Source organism: Engraulis encrasicolus, chromosome 9 (assembly GCF_034702125.1).
Source record: "Engraulis encrasicolus isolate BLACKSEA-1 chromosome 9, IST_EnEncr_1.0, whole genome shotgun sequence".
Classification (NCBI taxonomy): Eukaryota; Metazoa; Chordata; class Actinopteri; order Clupeiformes; family Engraulidae; genus Engraulis; species Engraulis encrasicolus.
The window spans coordinates 17527198-17544697 of record NC_085865.1 but is presented as its reverse complement, the minus strand read 5'-3'; the positions used below and the strand labels follow the sequence as shown (position 1 = coordinate 17544697).

At 43.7% G+C, this 17500-nt stretch overlaps 1 protein-coding gene across 1 annotated transcript in view; it reads left to right on the top strand.

Annotated features, from left to right (window-relative positions):
* Positions 1–17500, top strand: part of vstm2a (V-set and transmembrane domain containing 2A) — a 51714-nt gene that overhangs the window by 26977 nt on the left and 7237 nt on the right. The window contains exons 3-4 of the mRNA XM_063206099.1: positions 15357–15407; positions 16800–17145. Of these exons, the coding sequence (XP_063062169.1) occupies positions 15357–15407; positions 16800–17145 (397 nt within the window). The remainder of the gene's footprint in view (positions 1–15356; positions 15408–16799; positions 17146–17500) is intronic.

The following is a 17500-nucleotide window of genomic DNA, read 5'->3' as shown; positions in this document are numbered from 1 at the left end:
AAAGTTTGAAATGGGGGCAAGAAATGTGTTTAACTGAATCCTTTTTAACATTGAAGTTCTGTAAAATGCAGTGTGGAAAGAGTGGATGTATCAATGCCTTTTTCTTCATTCCATGCCCCACCATGACGCGCCTGCAAGTGCCCTTGTACCCGGCTACCATACAAGGCCTGAATGCACTTTCTGAAGGTTTCATAAGGCTCCTTGTAACATTTACAGAGAGAATTGCACTTGTAGTTGTGTGCCGGTAGTGAGCAAAAATGGACGATACGAATTCAGCTAGAGTGCATAGCTGTATGACAAAGAGGCAGATGCTGAGGCTGTGCCATCAACTTTATTTGGTTTTACAATTAAGCTTAAAGGGACACTGTGCAGGAAATGGTCAAAAAAGTCAAGTCAAGTCAAGTCAAGTTTATTGTCAATTTCTTTACATGCACTGGTCATACAAAGAATTTGAAATTGCGTTTCTTGCTCTCCCATGCAGACATAGACTAATCTAGGTAAGGACATAGACAGTATAGACATAGACAGTACTCATATATGGACATAGACAGTATGGACGTAGACATTGCTCATACAGACATTTAAAGTGCAAGACTGGACAACAGAAGACTTGTAGAGAACAAGGTATTTTGTTGTGCTTTTTCTAAAAGTCCTTTTTAGCGTTCTGACATAGTAATAGTAGCATTTGAAGAAAATAAATAATTAAAAAAGGTTTTTTTAAATACACCAGCAGCAGTATGTGTGTGTGTGTGTGTGTGTGTGTGTTTTGTGTGCGTGTGTGTGTGTGTGTGTGTGTGTGTGTGTGTGTGTGTGTGTGTGTGTGTGTGTGTGTGTGTGTGTGTGTGTGTGTGTGTGTGTGTGTGTGTGTGTGTGTGTTTAGTGCAGGTAGAAAGTGTGGTGTGCGTCTGTGTGTGTGTACCTGTGTATGTGTGTGTGTGTGTGTGTGTGTATGTGTGTGAGTATGAGTTGTGTGTCAGTGTGTGTATGTTTGGGTTTAGTGCAGAAAGTGCAGTGTGCTTGTGTGTATGTGTGTGTGTGTGTGTGTGTGTGTGTGTGTGTGTGTGTGTGTGTGTGTGTGTGTGTGTGTGTGTGTGTGTGTGTGTGTGTGTGTGTGTGTGTGTGTGTGTGTGTGTGTGTGTGTGTGCATGTGTATGTTTTGAGTTAGTGCAGGTTGAAAGTTCAGTCACAGATGTGGTAGTGCAGGTGGAATGTTCAGTCGCAGATATGGTGGTGGGGATGAGGGGGGGGAGCGTTGTCAGTGGCCTGGCTGGCTAGAGGCTGACAGTGAGGGGAGAGTGGGTTGAGTGTTCAGTATCTTGATTGCTTGATGCATCGTGCTGCTTGCAAGCCTGGTGGTACGGGAACGGAGGCGCCTGTACCTCTTTCCAGAGGGCAGGAGGCTGAACAGTTTGTGTGCAGGGTGGCTTGTGTCTTTGATGATCATCAGTGCTTTTGTGGGAGAGTTTAAATATCCTGCAGGGAGGGGAGTGGTGCTCCAATGATGTTCACAACACGCTGGAGTGTCTTCCTGTTCTTTCTCCGTGCAGCTTCCTCCCCACACTGTGATGCAGCTGGACACGACGCTCTCTATGGTTCCAGTGACAGTTCGGCAGCTATGGCCATGTCATAGAAAATAGTGGGGGAAAAAATCCTTCACATTCACTGTCAGAAAAAGAATCACCTGTTGACAGGCAGGCCAGAGTTGTGGAGCAGGTGGTGATGGTGCTGGTGGTGGTGGTTGGTGGCGTGTGGAGCGGGGAGGCTGGCGGCGGCGGTGCCCATGCCCAGGTGCGGTGCGGCGGCCTGGGGGTTCTTGTGGCGCATCTCCTCCTTCTCGCGGGTGAAGCGGCGCAGCATGGCCGCCAGGTAGAGCGAGTCCTTCATCAGCTTCTTGCGCTTCTTCTTCTCCGGCCGGTGCAGGGCGCCCAGCGCCGTCACACTGCACAGCGGGAACAGACAGACACACGCAAACACAGGCGCGCGCGCACACACAGACACAAACACAGACAGGCGCGACACATGCATGCGCGCATGCACAGGCACACACGCACATCCATGCACATGCACACACACAGACGCACACACACGCAGACACAGGCGCGCACACACACACAAATGCAGACACAGGCGCGCACACACACAAACGCAGACACAGGCAAACACACCCACACAAAGGCAGAGAGAGACACACACACACACACATAAGACACACAGCTTATGGTTAGTTACAACTGTAAACTGTAAACAACTGTCAAAAAGGGTACTGCAACTATGCTGCTCATTGAAACTGGGCTGCCAATTGCCAAATTTGATCTTTACATGAAAGTTTTCTAAGTAATAAACAAATATTTTCTAGTATGGTCCAAGTAGAGTCATTTTTGCAGCTTAAAATGGCTATTTTTGGAAATTCAAAATGGCGGACCATGGAGAAGATATTTTCATGTATGAGAAGTGCAATTTCCCCAGTCATAATACTTAGAACTTGATGGTGGTGGTAAGTATTCATGAAAAGGGTAACATTAGTGAATGGGCAGCATGAATTCTGTAAATAAACAACTAAAAATCTCACACAGTGTCCCTTTAACATTCTCTACACTTAACTCTTATAAATCATTTTGGTTAATAGAATTTTTTATGTTGCATATCCAAAGAAAAGCTTACATCCGCCATTTTTTGCAAATACTATTTATCCAGTCATACAGGAAAAAGAGAATGCTAAATACAGTACCATATCACCCCTTGTGGTTGTGCGGTTTTAGAGTAATGGATTTTCTAAAGATCCAAAACACCTTTTTACAAGCATTGCAGGAATTACATAATTAAGAATTGGTCATTACAATCTTGGTGACAATACGGTTACAACAGAGTCTCTGTGAAAAAGCTTTAATGTCAGATAATGTCATAACTGATGATCACCCACCTTCCCTCGACTCGGGTCATACCACATACATACTGTACATGAAATGAGATCGAATATGCCACTCAGCTTTTGTTAATGCCTACGGTCATGGCCACCTTGATTGTTGAATTTGTTGCAACTTTTTACAGTCAGGCTAACTCCCTTGTACAAATACATCTAAGCTTAGAGATGGCTCGGAATGTGGCAATGCGCATGGCATTCAATCAACCCAAAAGGCCGCATGTCAATCTGTACCTTGGCCCCAGTGACTGCTTGAATCAAGCAGAAGTATTGGACTCCACACCCTGCAGGGTGAGGCCAATTCACAACTTGAAAGGTCTACAGGTCCATTTTCCAAAGATATAAACTGCTCTGCAGCAACAGATAACTTGGATAAATGAGAATCTTCACAGACACGCCTACCAAGTAATTCAAAGGGTTTAGTTGTAAGCAACTGAACTTCTATTTGAGCTTGATCGTCCAGTTGTTATCAAATAAAGTCTTTGGGATAATGTGATCTTGATGAATGAGAATCTTCACAGGGGCCTACCAAGTAACTTCACAGTCTGCCTCTGAAGGCTGTAAAAAATATATGTCCCATTCAGAGTGTTGTAATGTGATCTGAGTGACAGAGTACGCCAAAAATAAGCAAGGATATTTTCCCAATAGTGCAATAGCATTAAAATAATCTATTTTACCTGCTATGGTATCTGCTCTTATCCTTTTTATTGGGAGACAGAAAAAATACTGTTGCTCGGCCCATGTAAGGGAGGCCTTGTACCGGTATACGGTATACAGGATGTATGACATATCACATGTAACGAGATTGCCTGATGAAGGTCTAGTACCGAAACATCGTTATTAAAGAAAGAACAACGAAATGGTCAGTGTGCGGGAGTTTTTCTAAGATATCACATGTAATGAAATGAATGGCCGGTGCAAAACATACAGTATAGGGGTACATACTGCCTCCCTTTCTGCACACCCCCCCCACCCCCCGCTTCTTTATTACCAAAGGCACTTTTGTATGTTATGTAACATCGTATAGCATAACACAATTCAGTGTTATGCAATGCAAATATACAACACTTTGGTGTTATGTTTATGCTAGTGTCAAGGCTTTGATGTCAGTATGCCGTCTCAATTGATTATGCATGAGTGACTGTACTGTAGCTGTCAGCCCAATTGTGTCAAATGCAATAGTAAAGTTGTTGATTGGAGGGCAACAATGATTGCATAATGCGGTATTTCAATGCTATCAAATAGAATATTGATGTGGTAGGATAAGAAAAATACATCAAAATGAAAATAAATGCTGTTTATAGTGGAGTTAATGAACTATTCTGTTATTATGTTAATACACTGTCTTTTCACTATTCACTATTTCATCATCTAATGTATGGATTGAAGGTTTTGAACATTAGTATTTTGATTTTTATTCCAGTTTACCAAGTGCCCCAACCTCATTGGAGTTGGGGTTTGTCTGAAATGCAAAAGCATAGGCTACATTTAAAAATATGACCCACATGGTATGTCTTATCATAGGGTGCTATACAGTGAAAAATAAATTGATATGGAAATCTTCTCATTTCCATTAGCCTACTTAAAACGTCCATGCATCAAAATGTCTAAATTACCTGTCAGGCTTGCATTATAATAGATTCAAGATTTAAGATTCAATATATATTTTATCTCATTAGGTTTATGATGGAGTAAAATTTGTTGTGTTTTTTTTCTCCTCAAAAATAAATAGATGAAAGTTGGTGTGTGTGTGTGTGTGTGTGTGTGTGTGTGTGTGTGTGTGTGTGTGTGTGTGTGTGTGTGTGTGTGTGTGTGTGTGTGTGTGTGTGTGTGTGTGTGTGTGTGTGTGTGTGTGTGTGTGTGTGTGTGTGTGTGTGTGTGTGTGTGTGTGTGTGTGTGTGTGTGTAACCTATGGGCTTTTTTTCCCCATTTCATTTCATTTTTTCAGGGTGTCTGTGTCTGAAGCCTGTGCCGCATGGGTGATGGGTCAAGTGTTCGAGCAGGGTGATTTTGATCAGGCTCCCTTTTGAAGGATCCTTGGCCTGTAGTATTTCTCTTTGAGGTGCTTTCAGGGCATGCTCCTCTCCACCAGTGTTGTTCAGCCAATGTATTATTGAAGCACTGTTTGCACAAGTGAGCTCTCTCTCTCTCTCTCTCTCTCTCTCTCTCTCTCTCTCTCTCTCTCTCTCTCTCTCTCTCTCTCTCTCTCTCTCTCTCTCTCTCTCTCTCTCTGTCCCTCACACACGAATGCATGTACACACACACACACACACACACCAGGCTTGTACGAAGTTCCGAATGGAAAGAATTTCAATTAAAAATAATGCTATAATACGAACACTAGGTGGTGGTGTTCTATGTACTTTCAATGGGTGATGTAGAATAAATTCAAAGAAATTCAAGGTAATGGCACCACCTAGTGTTCGTATTATGGCATTATTTTGAATTGAAATTCAGTCAATTCGGAATTTTGTACAAGCCTGACACACACACACACACAAACACACACACACACACACACACACACACACACACACACACACACACACACACACACACACACACACACACACACACACACACACACACACACACACACACACACACACACACACACACACACGTTATCCTGGTGTGTGTGTTTCTCTTTCTCTGTCTGTTTCTTGGATTTAGGTAAACTAACTTCAGAAATAACATATCAAGACTATACTCATTATTCATGAGCTGGCAGTAACTGTTGCCATGATGAAATGTGGTGAAAAGTAATGGATAATTTATTGAATATTAAATCTTAGTCGAGACATGATTTCATTTCAGGTTCATGTGTATATTTATAATGAATACGACGTTGCTCTTAGTACTCATGCTCCTTGATGCATGAAACCCACCTGGCTGTGCTCTCTCTCACACACACACACACACACACACACACACACACACACACACACACACACACACACACACACACACACACACACACACACACACACACACACACACACACACACACACACACACATGTACAAACGCAAACACACACACACACACACACACACACACACACACACACACACACACACACACACACACACACACACACACACACACACACACACACACACACACACACACACACACACACACACACACACACACACACACACAGATGTACCATATCACTCATTGCTCAGTCAGTGGTCTTGTATAATTGGATCCTTTGTGTCCTGCGTGCCAAGATACAGACAGTGAGCTCCCATCCCTTGGATCCGACTACCCTCACATAGGCCTACTCAAAGAACGGATGCAACAATGACCTGCTTCTCTCTCTCTCTCTCTCTGTCTCTCTCTCTCTCTCTCGATCTCTCTCTCTCTCTCTCTCTCTCTCTCTCTCTCTCTCTCTCTCTCTCTCTCTCTCTCTCTCTCTCTCTCTCTCTCTCTCTCTCTCTCTCATTTTTGTATTGTTTCCCCTAATCATCCCAAGCTAAAAATAAGCCCCCACAGCCAAGCTGGTAGAAATCACCACAGTATGCTCTGCTGCTGTTGTTTGGTCTATTCATGATTTATTTATGGACTTTTTAATTCATCAATTTATTTACTGTATCATGATTCATCTTAGATGAAAACGAAGAAAAAAGTTCAGGTTGCATTTTTTTGCATTTAGAAGGGAGCCCTTTCAGGTTATTTTGTCTTGGGCTGTCAAAGCAGGCCTTGATCCCACTTAATGTTCATTGTGAAACGTGGTTGGAAAATGCTTCAGTAACAGAATGGGTAACACTTTATAATAATGTTCCTTAGTAAAGACTCAGTAAATAATTAACTAATGATGAATAAAACATTAACTTATTTTAACTAAATTAATTTATTATTAACTAAGCTTTATTAATGCTTTATAAGATATCTACAAATGATATCTGCAAGATTTTACACACCTTATAACAGAGTATTTTATTCATTTACAAGCAACTTGTAAATGTTTCATAAATATAAAATATTAACAAAGCATTTCCTAGTCATTTACAAGCATTTGTTTACATTTCCTAGTCATTTACAAACGTTTGTTAATGTTTTGTTCATCAATAGTTAATTATTTATTAAGTCTTTATAATGCTTTTTTGCATCCATTATTCTAAAGTGTTACAACAGAATGTACACAGCACTCGATGTGAAGGAGTGACCATCACTTGTTGGCATGCTCTGACTGCATTCCTCTTTGCTACATATGATTACAGTAAAATGCCTACTATTGGCTTACATTTCACTCAAAAAATGAGTGTAACGTCTTTCGTATGACTTTTTCTTTTTCTTACATTTTCCTGACACTTTTATCCAAAGTGACTTATTGATATTACAGTGTATTGGTTACAGTCTCTTTAGCAAAGTGGGGATAGGTGCCTTGCTCAAGAGAAATTCGGCAAGGGAATAAAGGATTGGTTGGGGTGGGGATTGAACCCACAATCCAGTGATCTACCTTCCAACTCCCTAACCATTACAGCACGGCTCATTTACTTGCTGCTGATATTACATGTAACGGCACATATCTTCCTAAGATGAGCAGGAATCATGCAGGCCCATTAAAAAAAGTTGAAAATTAGCCTCATGGCTATAAGCTTTTAGCCTACATTTAGCATTTTTCTTAAATGGTATTAATAAATGCTGCCCCTTTGTTAAATAAATAAACTCTCAAACTAAGCGGGCTAAATTCAGACAGTAGTAGTACATTCCGTTGTCTGTACAGCTACAAGTTATACAAGATTATCTCATTTAACACGTTTAGGTGCTATCAGTGCTCAACCATACGCACATAATAGCCCAATTACCATGCACTTGATAACAGAGAGATAGAGGCGAACAGGTCTCAAAGTAAACACACAATTAACAAGGGCATGTGGATAGGGAAGGAGATTATTTCAGAGAAGTGGGGACTCGATGGGCTTTGAGCTGTAGTAACACTTATGTAATGCCTACTCGACTGAACTCGCCACTATCTGATACTGAGGGTTGTGAGTGCTCTTGCTTGCGGATCTTCCCTGCTTTATACCATGAAGCATGGTTGAGTAGTGCTGAACTGTGTGTGTGTGTGTGTGTGTGTGTGTGTGTGTGTGTGTGTGTGTGTGTGTGTGTGTGTGTGTGTGTGTGTGTGTGTGTGTGTGTGTGTGTGTGTGTGTGTGTGTGTGTGTGTGTGTGTGTGTGTGTGTGTGTCTTTGTCTGTGTGTGTTTGTCTGTGTGTGTGTGTGTGTGTGTGTGTGTGTGTGTGTGTGTGTGTGAGTGTGTGTGTGTGTGTGTGTGTGTGTGTGTGTGTGTGTGTGTGTGTGTGTGTGTGTGTGTGTGTGTGTGTGTGTGTGTGTGCGTGCGTGCGTGCGTGTGTGTCTGCCTGCCTGCCTGCCTGTGTGTGTGCCTGCGTGTGTACCTCTATGTGTGCCTGCGATCATGTGTGTTCGTTCATGCGTGTTAGTGTGTGTGTGCGTCGTGCCATGTGTGGGTGTGTTTATCTTAAGCACATATTGCACCATATCTCATTCCCTATGGCTGCTCTCATGAATGTCCGACTGCCAATCCAATAAATCACATTTTCATATGCATTTCCCAACGCCAGATATCTCTGATGACATGGCCCATTGTTCATACAGTAGGCAGCTTTGCCAGAGGGTTCAGGTCTTATCAGGTAGCGCGGCTATAGCAAGGGATAGACCATAATGAATCATGCCAGCCCCGGTCACAGCCATTCAAAGACGTTCCTACAGTATATTTCAATATGAATCGCTCCTATTCTCTCTCTCTCTCACTCTCTCTCTCTCTCTCTCTCTCTCTCTCTCTCTCTCTCACTCTCTCTCTCTCTCTCTCGCTCTCTCCTTCTGACAGTAATTTCGTATGCGAGACCCCAAGGCTCCGTCGCATTATGCGCCATAATTGCAGGACACATTTTACAAGAAGTCAATTTCCGTCCGCATGAGCAATGCCATGGTGTCATGGCGTAGGTTTTCTATAATGACGGAGGACGGGTGGTGGGGATGGAGGTGTGAGTGCATGCGTGTGTCTGTGCGTGCGTGCGTGCGTGCGTGCGTGCGTGCGTGCGTGCGTGCGTGCGTGCGTGAATGGCTGGGGGAGGGATGACATACAGTATGAAGGTGTGGGGGTGTAGGCTTTGTATGTTTGTGGGTGGGTGGGGGGTGGGGTGATGCATTGGTCTAGCAATCAAAGAATCACCAACTTTGCTAAAAGACCTCGTTGCACCATACAATCAGTCATGCATTGACAATGAACGACCACTATTGGAATGTTGTTGGAATGGTGTGTGTGTGTGTGTGTGTGTGTGTGTGTGTGTGTGTGTGTGTGTGTGTGTGTGTGTGTGTGTGTGTGTGTGTGTGTGTGTGTGTGTGTGTGTGTGTGTGTGTGTGTGTGTGTGTGTGACTGTGTGTGTGTATTTGTGATTGTGTGTGTGTAAATGCATTCATTTGTGTGTGTGTGTGTGTGTGTGTGTGTGTGTGTGTGTGTGTGTGTGTGTGTGTGTGTGTGTGTGTGTGTGTGTGTGTGTGTGTGTGTGTGTGTGTGTGTGTGTGTGTGTGTGTGTGTGTGTGTGTGTGTGTGTGTGTGTGTGTGTGTGTGTGTGTGTGTGTGTGTGGTGACAGGTGGGTGTTCACTATCAGCCAGTGTGCATTGCTGTTGCTCTGTTTGCTGCTTAGAAGTCAGTATGCAGCATTCATGAAATGAGACGCCTATGACAAATTGGAAAATTGCATTCTGAATCAACAAACCAAAACTGATTGGTAACAAAATCACATACTACAGACAGGGAGGCAGACAGATAGACAGGGACATAGACATACATACAGTTAAGCAGACAGACAGAGGGGCAGACACAGACCTACCCACACGCAGGCATAGAGGGCAGGCAGACAGACAAGCAGACAGACACACAGACAGGCAGACGGACAGGCAGACAAAATAACCCAACTCAACCACAGATACTCACACACACACAGAGGGAAGCACAGGCAAACAGAGAGGTATATACACGTGCACATAGTCACACGGACTAGGAAGCAGGCAGATAGGCAGGGAAACAGATACTCACGGACACACATACAGGAAGGGAAGTGCAGATGTGGATGTTCATTTAATTAAAACACTTTCCCGTTTGCTCTTAAACTATTGTTAGCACAGGCCAGCGAGTGGCTGGGGGCTGCCAATAGAAATTCCCCAATATAGCCGAGATTCAGCGCTTCAATTGGAAATTCATTAGGTAACACTTAAGTTAATTGTATTTGTACTGGCTGAAGTGCCATCTGACTTATCTGGATCTCTCTCTCTCTCTGTGTGTGTGTGTGTGTGTGTGTGTGTGTGTGTGTGTGTGTGTGTGTGTGTGTGTGTGTGTGTGTGTGTGTGTGTGTGTGTGTGTGTGTGTGTGTGTGTGTGTGTGTGTGTGTGTGTGTGTGTGTGTGTGTGTGAGAGAGAGAGAGAGAGAGAGAGAGAGAGAATGAGTGGGTGGTAAATAGCTCTAAATTAAGTATTTCCAGATTGAGATTGAGTACGGCAGCTATATGTGACTGGACTGAATTCAGACTCATACACTTCGACTGGAAGTTCCTGAAACACATCTGCCCACACTGAGCAGTCCAGCGCAGTGAGGCCCAAACATACATAGAGGGACATCTTCAAGACTTGTTTTCATAACATTTCAGATACCTATGGGTGTTGTGGTTTAGATGTTGACTATCTGGCGCTGTAGGCCTAACGCAAAATCCAATCCAATGCAATCCAATTCATTTGACTCCCTGAGGAAGGCCGGAAGGCCAAAACATAGATTTTTTTCTAAAGGTTTACTGTAACCAAGACATGCAATAAAGACTTTTTTATTTATAGATGAGAGTGCCTTGATATTTTCCCTTTTTCAGCCAATGCAATCCAATGCTGAATTCGTGAGAGGGTGCCATACTTTTAGTTTGGCATGTCATAACTCTGTTCAAATAACTGAGACTATTTAGCCGACATAAATCAAAATAATCATTTTGCAATACTGAGCAAAGCACTTATTAGCCAAATCGTTTTTTTTTTCTTCACAAAAAAACTTGCCAGTTTTTATTATATTCAGTATTTTATTAACTTTGTCTAACCCAGTCCTGTCAATGTTGATGCCACACGTCCTCTCTTGAGTGGTGTCAGTGTGTGTCTCATTATAGAGCCTTGTCTTGTGTCTTATGTTTTCTCTGCTGTCTAGACTGGTCTCCTGAAGTCATATGTTGTGACACGCTAATCAGCTGTCACAGCACGAGACAGCAGGAAAGCTGCTGCCGCCACAAGAGTGACCAGTGACAATGACATTGATCATCTGTCACAAAGAACTGACAACTAAGACAGACATGGTTGTGTGTGTTAATCGGCATGACAGAAGGCTCAATCAAACACACTTGTCTTGAACGTACTATTTTTTGACAAAGATCAGTCATTCAAGATGTGATTTGGAGCTGAAATGTATCCAAATCCAAATAATGTATCCATTATCCAAATAATGTGATTTTGTTTTATTGTACATTTTTTTAAAAGTTTTGTCTAGACCTGTTGATAAGTTGATAATGATAATGATAAGCAAGACATACATCATTCGCCCTGCCCCACAGAAACATTACAAGGACAGTAGCTGTCAGGAAATATAGTCCCAAAGTTCAAATCTTTACTGAGTGGTCACTGGGTTAACTTTTGAGTAGAACAGATTGACCCTTTTGAAAGAATATAGCTACAAAACAGACAAAAGACTGGCATAGTGAATAATACATCATACAACACTGACAACACCCTAGAGTACAGCTTACTCATGATCAGTCTGGTCTTCAAAACGTGAAAAACAGTGTAGCACCTCTCCCATCTACATTTCCCCCTCTTCAAAGGTAACAGAAGTTGATGATGAAATTATACCCATATCTATGACAATTTCCTCAGATATTAACAAGCACAAATGTAAAAAAAACCTGTGACATTTATATAATAGCATATAACATATAATATTTGTATCAGTATAGCTTAATGGTTAGGGAAAAGACGAACAGGGGGTTGCAGGGTCCAATCTCACCTTTCCCCTACCTCACTCCATGGCTGAAGTGCCCTTGAGCAAGCCATAGAACCCCACCCAGCTCCAGGGACTGTAACCAATACCCTGTAAATAACTGTAAGTCACTTTGGATATAAGTGTCAACTAAGTGTAATGTGATGTAATATGATGGTGATATTAATTTGATGATTACAATTGGTAATCAGCCAAAACACACTGTACCTTTTAACAATGACAAGGAATAAAACAAATGTAAATAGGATTGGTTAATGGTTTTATTTGTTTCTGTCAATGTCTTGTTGTAAAATATTGTAAAACATCCAGTGTTCCAAGCATCTGACTGCTTCAGGGCATGTTCCAATGAAACTCAATAATTTGCGTTCAGTGAGATAGGATCAGATTTAAGCTGCAATATTTTGACAGCGATGGTGATGCATGTTGCACTATTCTCTGTAATTTAACTTTCATAGTTTTTAGTTCTAAACACAACTACCTTCAAAATCATCTTACATTTTCTCTTTCTGTTTCTAATTAGAGGATTTACTGCATAGAAGGGCAAGGGGAGGCTAGGATAAAGTGTGCCTTATACATGGAATTCCCATGGTGGACATAGTTAAAGTAATATTGGTACTCATGGAAACTATCCATGTGGGACCTCATACAGTCCCATATGTTATCCTACTGTACTCACCAGGGATTGTCCAACATCGCACCCAGACATTCAGTCACGCATGCACACTCAGTCATGTACATGCACACACGCACACACGCATGCACGCACGCAAGCAAGCACACACACACCACAAGCAACCCTCCATGTGGGACCCATGCCATACATCCTTGGTCTCCAAACTAAGGCCCGTGGGCCAAATCCGGCCCGTGCATGGCAAACATTTGGCCCGCCATGAGGTCAGAACAAATGAAAACATAAATGTGTGTGATTTTCTATCAGTAAAACCGCATGGTCATATCTCTCCAAAGCATTCACAGGGAGTAAGATCTTATGCCAACAGTCTCATAACAAAAACATTGACGAGAGGGAAAAATGGTAAAGCAAAAATCTGTTCTCTGTCCAGGCATCTAACTTGTGTTTCATTGGGTTGGGGCGTTGGTTTGGCCCACAGCCTCACCTGATCTTCATATTTTGACCCTTGGAGAAAAATAATTGGAGACCACTGCCATACATTATCCTGCTCACTAGGCATGACCCAACATCAGAGGCACACGCACGCAGGCACATATGCACGTATGCACTTATGCACGTATGCATGGACGTATGCACGTATGCACGTATGCACGTATGCACGTATGCACGCACCCCCACACACACAAACGCACATACTCTCCTCCATTTGGCATCCCATACCATACATTATACTCACTAAGGATCACCAAACATCTCTCTCTCAACCCCCCCCCCCCTCTCTCTTTCAGACACACACGAATAGACACATCACAGTCATCACCGCCACTGTAATCTCTGGAGTGTTTCACCTGGCTGTGTTTTGTTTTCATGGGCTCTGTGATGTGATTAAACCAAACAAAAAGCGTCCATAAGAAAATCTTACTTCTTAAATCTTAATCTTGTTCTACGGTGCATCCATTTCTTCTTCTCATCCCCCTCTCACTGGTCTGACTTCACTGTGCCCGACAGCCACATGGGTATTTTCATCTACTTCACACACGTAGGTGCAAAGCAGAGACGTCGGCACCTCCCTGATACAAACACACACCCCCACAAACACTACCACACACACACACAGACGCAAACACACACACACACACACACACACACACACACACACACACGCGCGCGCACACGCACACGCACACGCACACACACACACAGTACACATAGAGTACACATAAAGTACACATAAAGTACACAAAGTACACATAAAGTGCACACATAAAGTAGGCCTACACAAAGTATTCACACACACACACAAACACACACAGTACACAAAGCACACACACCTGCAGGGCCCCAAAAAGCTTTGGCTGGGCCCGCGACAAAAATATCTGCAAGGGCCTCAAACCCAATCAATACAATGTAATGAGGATCCAATTCCATGGGCCTGGAACAAGTGACGCCTTTTGTCCCACCTGTAGGCTTTCCTGCACGCACGTACACACACACAAAGCACACACACAAACACATATCCAAAGTACACACACACAAAGTACACACACACAAATACCTGAGATCACCTCTCTCTCTTATGCCCAACGACAGCAAAACTGGGACTGGCTGCATGGTTGCGTGACTGGCCATTGCTTGCTCCCTCGCTGGTGTTTGGCGGAAGGAGAAGAATAAATAAATTATGCTTGCTGAAGAAATCAATGGCTCCTACGGTGCAATATGGGCTGGCTTGGCATTGAGTGGCATGTGCGATATTGGGGCTTATGAGATGTGTGACACAGTGTGTGTGTGTGTGTGTGTGTGTGTGTGTGTGTGTGTGTGTGTGTGTGTGTGTGTGTGTGTGTGTGTGTGTGTGTGTGTGTGTGTGTGTGTGTGTGTGTGTGTGTGTGTGTGTGTGTGTGTGTGTCTGTGTGTGTGTGTGTGTGTGTGTGTGTGTGTGTGTGTGTGTGTGTGTGTGTGTGTGTGTGTTTGTTTGTGACATTAAGCTGTGTGCCGCAGTGTGAGGAGATAATAAGTTGGGCCCTCTCTTGTTGCAGTTGTTTTGCTGTGGTCGCTGTGTGTTGTATAATTGGCTTCTCTGAATGGGGCAGTGATAAAACATATCTTGTCCAGCCAAGTGGTTGCTTGAAGGCTTAAATGGCAGTGAAACATATATGATATGAAATATGGACAACTCTCTCTCTCTCTCTCTCTCTCTCTCTCTCTCTCTCTCTCTCTCTCTCTCTCTCTCTCTCTCTCTCTCTCTCTCTCTCTCTCTCTCTCTCTCTCTCTCTCAGTCTCCCCCATTGTCTTCTATTCTCTATGTCTGCAATCGTCTCTCCTCTATCTCCATGACTCTTCTTTGAAAAGGGGTTTTTGTCTAAAGTGCTTACTGCTGGGAGGGGATATTGAGAAGATCTGTCGATATGCCTGTCAAGCATTTTGACATGCGCAAAATACTAAAGCATAAATGTAGACAAGTGAAGGTTCTGAAGGATCAGAAAAACAAAATGAACACTCCGTTCCGTTTGTGCAAGATTGGGCGAACTCCCATCAGAGTTTTAGCTGTGCATCCTTCAGCGAAGTTTTCTTTGTCTGCTGTAGTTTTTCTGTAGTTTGCTTTGTTTACTTTAGTGATCACCAAACCAAGAATTCATTGTTTATTACTTGTTTAAGATGACTATTCGTGATAGTCACTATCATAGTGTGATTGTGTGTTCACCAAAACGCAAATGCTTCAGCTGATACTCGTTTCTTTTTTTTTGTTTCAGATGGACCTCTTGCCAGAGATCGATCCAGATGATGAAGGAACAAAGATAAGTGTAAGTCTGTTCAAACTTTGCTGCAAATATTGCTGGTCAACACAAACACACACACACACACACACACACACACACACACGCACGCACACACACACACACACAGACACGCACACGCACACACACACACACACACACGCACACGCACATGCACACAGGAATGAATGAATGAGTAAGTGAGTGGGTTAGTGAGTAGTGGGCCAGTTGGGATGTCCCATGCGATGGGGGTTTCCTGGTGTACCTCTTGCTGTACAGTTACGCAATCGGAGGATGGCTATTTTTGCTAGTGGTGAGGATTGGCACGGCCCTCATGATCCGATTCGATCACAATTCGAGAGGTAGCGATTCGATTCGATTCGATTCGATTCTATGTGATCCGATCCGATCCGATTCAATTCTACAATGTATTGCAATGCATTACATTTCAAAAGCAAAGCAAATGGTTAATCAGTCATGATGAGGCAAGACAAGTAGTCAGATACTGAGCAACAATTTATGGGCTGTTTTCTGTATCACTCTGTATCAGTCTTGCAGTCTTGCAATGTTTTGAAGTGCTTTTATTTAATTTAAAATTCATTTGATCCCGAAATATCCATGGAAGTATTTGAAACTTAAAAAAAATTGCCGGATCGATTCTGGAACTTGACGGATCGATTCTGGATCGTCCATGCCCCGCATTGGATTGCATCGCCGAATCGATCATTGTTGACACCACTAATGCTTTCAAATCTGACTCACCACCCGTCTGCAGATTAGAGAGGCAGTGGACACATACTGTGCGAATAGACCGCCGGCGTTGAACATGTGGAAAGCGGCGAAAGTAATTGACTTGGTATGGAAGAGCAAGCGGGGGACGCGTCAAAAGCTGCAAAAGCGTTTCTAGCACAAAGGGCGTCAAAGGCGTTAAAATAGAAATTGAACTTCAGCTAAAAATATGTAATGAGTTCGGCGCCAGCAGGTGTCGACCTATGGAATGTTCACATTTTTCTAAACATGAGCTTCGGTTGGTCACTCTCCTTGATCGAACGCTTCAGGTTGAATCGTTTGCCACGCTTATCGCCCCTGAGCTGTGCTTTCCAGGCGGGAGTCAGCAGCATTTTAGCTCTTTCAACGCCGGCTGTGTGTCCGCACTCCGCACGGATAGACACAGGGCTGTCTTACAGGGGGGTTAAGCGTGACTAAGTCACCAGGGTCCCATATATATAGGGGAACCACGCAGAGTTTGATTTATGTAGATACAGTATATCACTGAGGGGGAGGGGGGGTCGTTCAATTGAGCTGATTGTACATAGGGCCCACAATTTGCAGCTACGCCTCGGCATACACACACACATACACATACACACACACACACACTTATTCCATCCTCATTATTCTCTCCCATCCCTTCTGCAGACGGTGAAGGTGCAGGGCAACGACATCTCCCACCAGCTGCAGCGATTCCGGGTGGACAAGAGCGACGAGGGCCTGTACGAGTGCCGCGTCACCGATGCCAACTACGGCGAGCTGCGGGAGTACAAGGTGCAAGGCTACCTGAAAGTCAACGCCACCGCGCGACCCCGCCCGCCCAGCAAGACCTCCCCCCTGCACCTGACCGACAAGAAGCCCAGGAAGGGGGGCTCGACGGCGGGCGGCGGGGGGCAGGACGGCGGCGGGGGCACAGGCTCGGACCAGAGCAATCCAAACTCCCAGCAGTCCCCCTCCTCCTCGTCTAAAACAATCCATCACAACTCAGCTACAGGTGAGGAAACGCTTCCATTTTCAAGTCCATATGTGACCCACAACAAGAGCAATCAGAGGTGACAATCTCAAAAGGCATTGAGGTATGGGACTGTTGAGAGCCAGATAACTTGGTGTGTTTGTTTAAGTGTGTGACTTGGTCTTTGTTTGGTGCCCCCTGCAGACAAAACAAGGCAAACCAACAGAGAAAGGAACACACACACACAGACACACACACACACACACACACACTCAAACAAACTCACACGATCACAAACACACATGCACGATCACACACACACACACACACATACACACACAAACACACACACACACACACACACACACACACACACACACACTCACACGCTAACAAA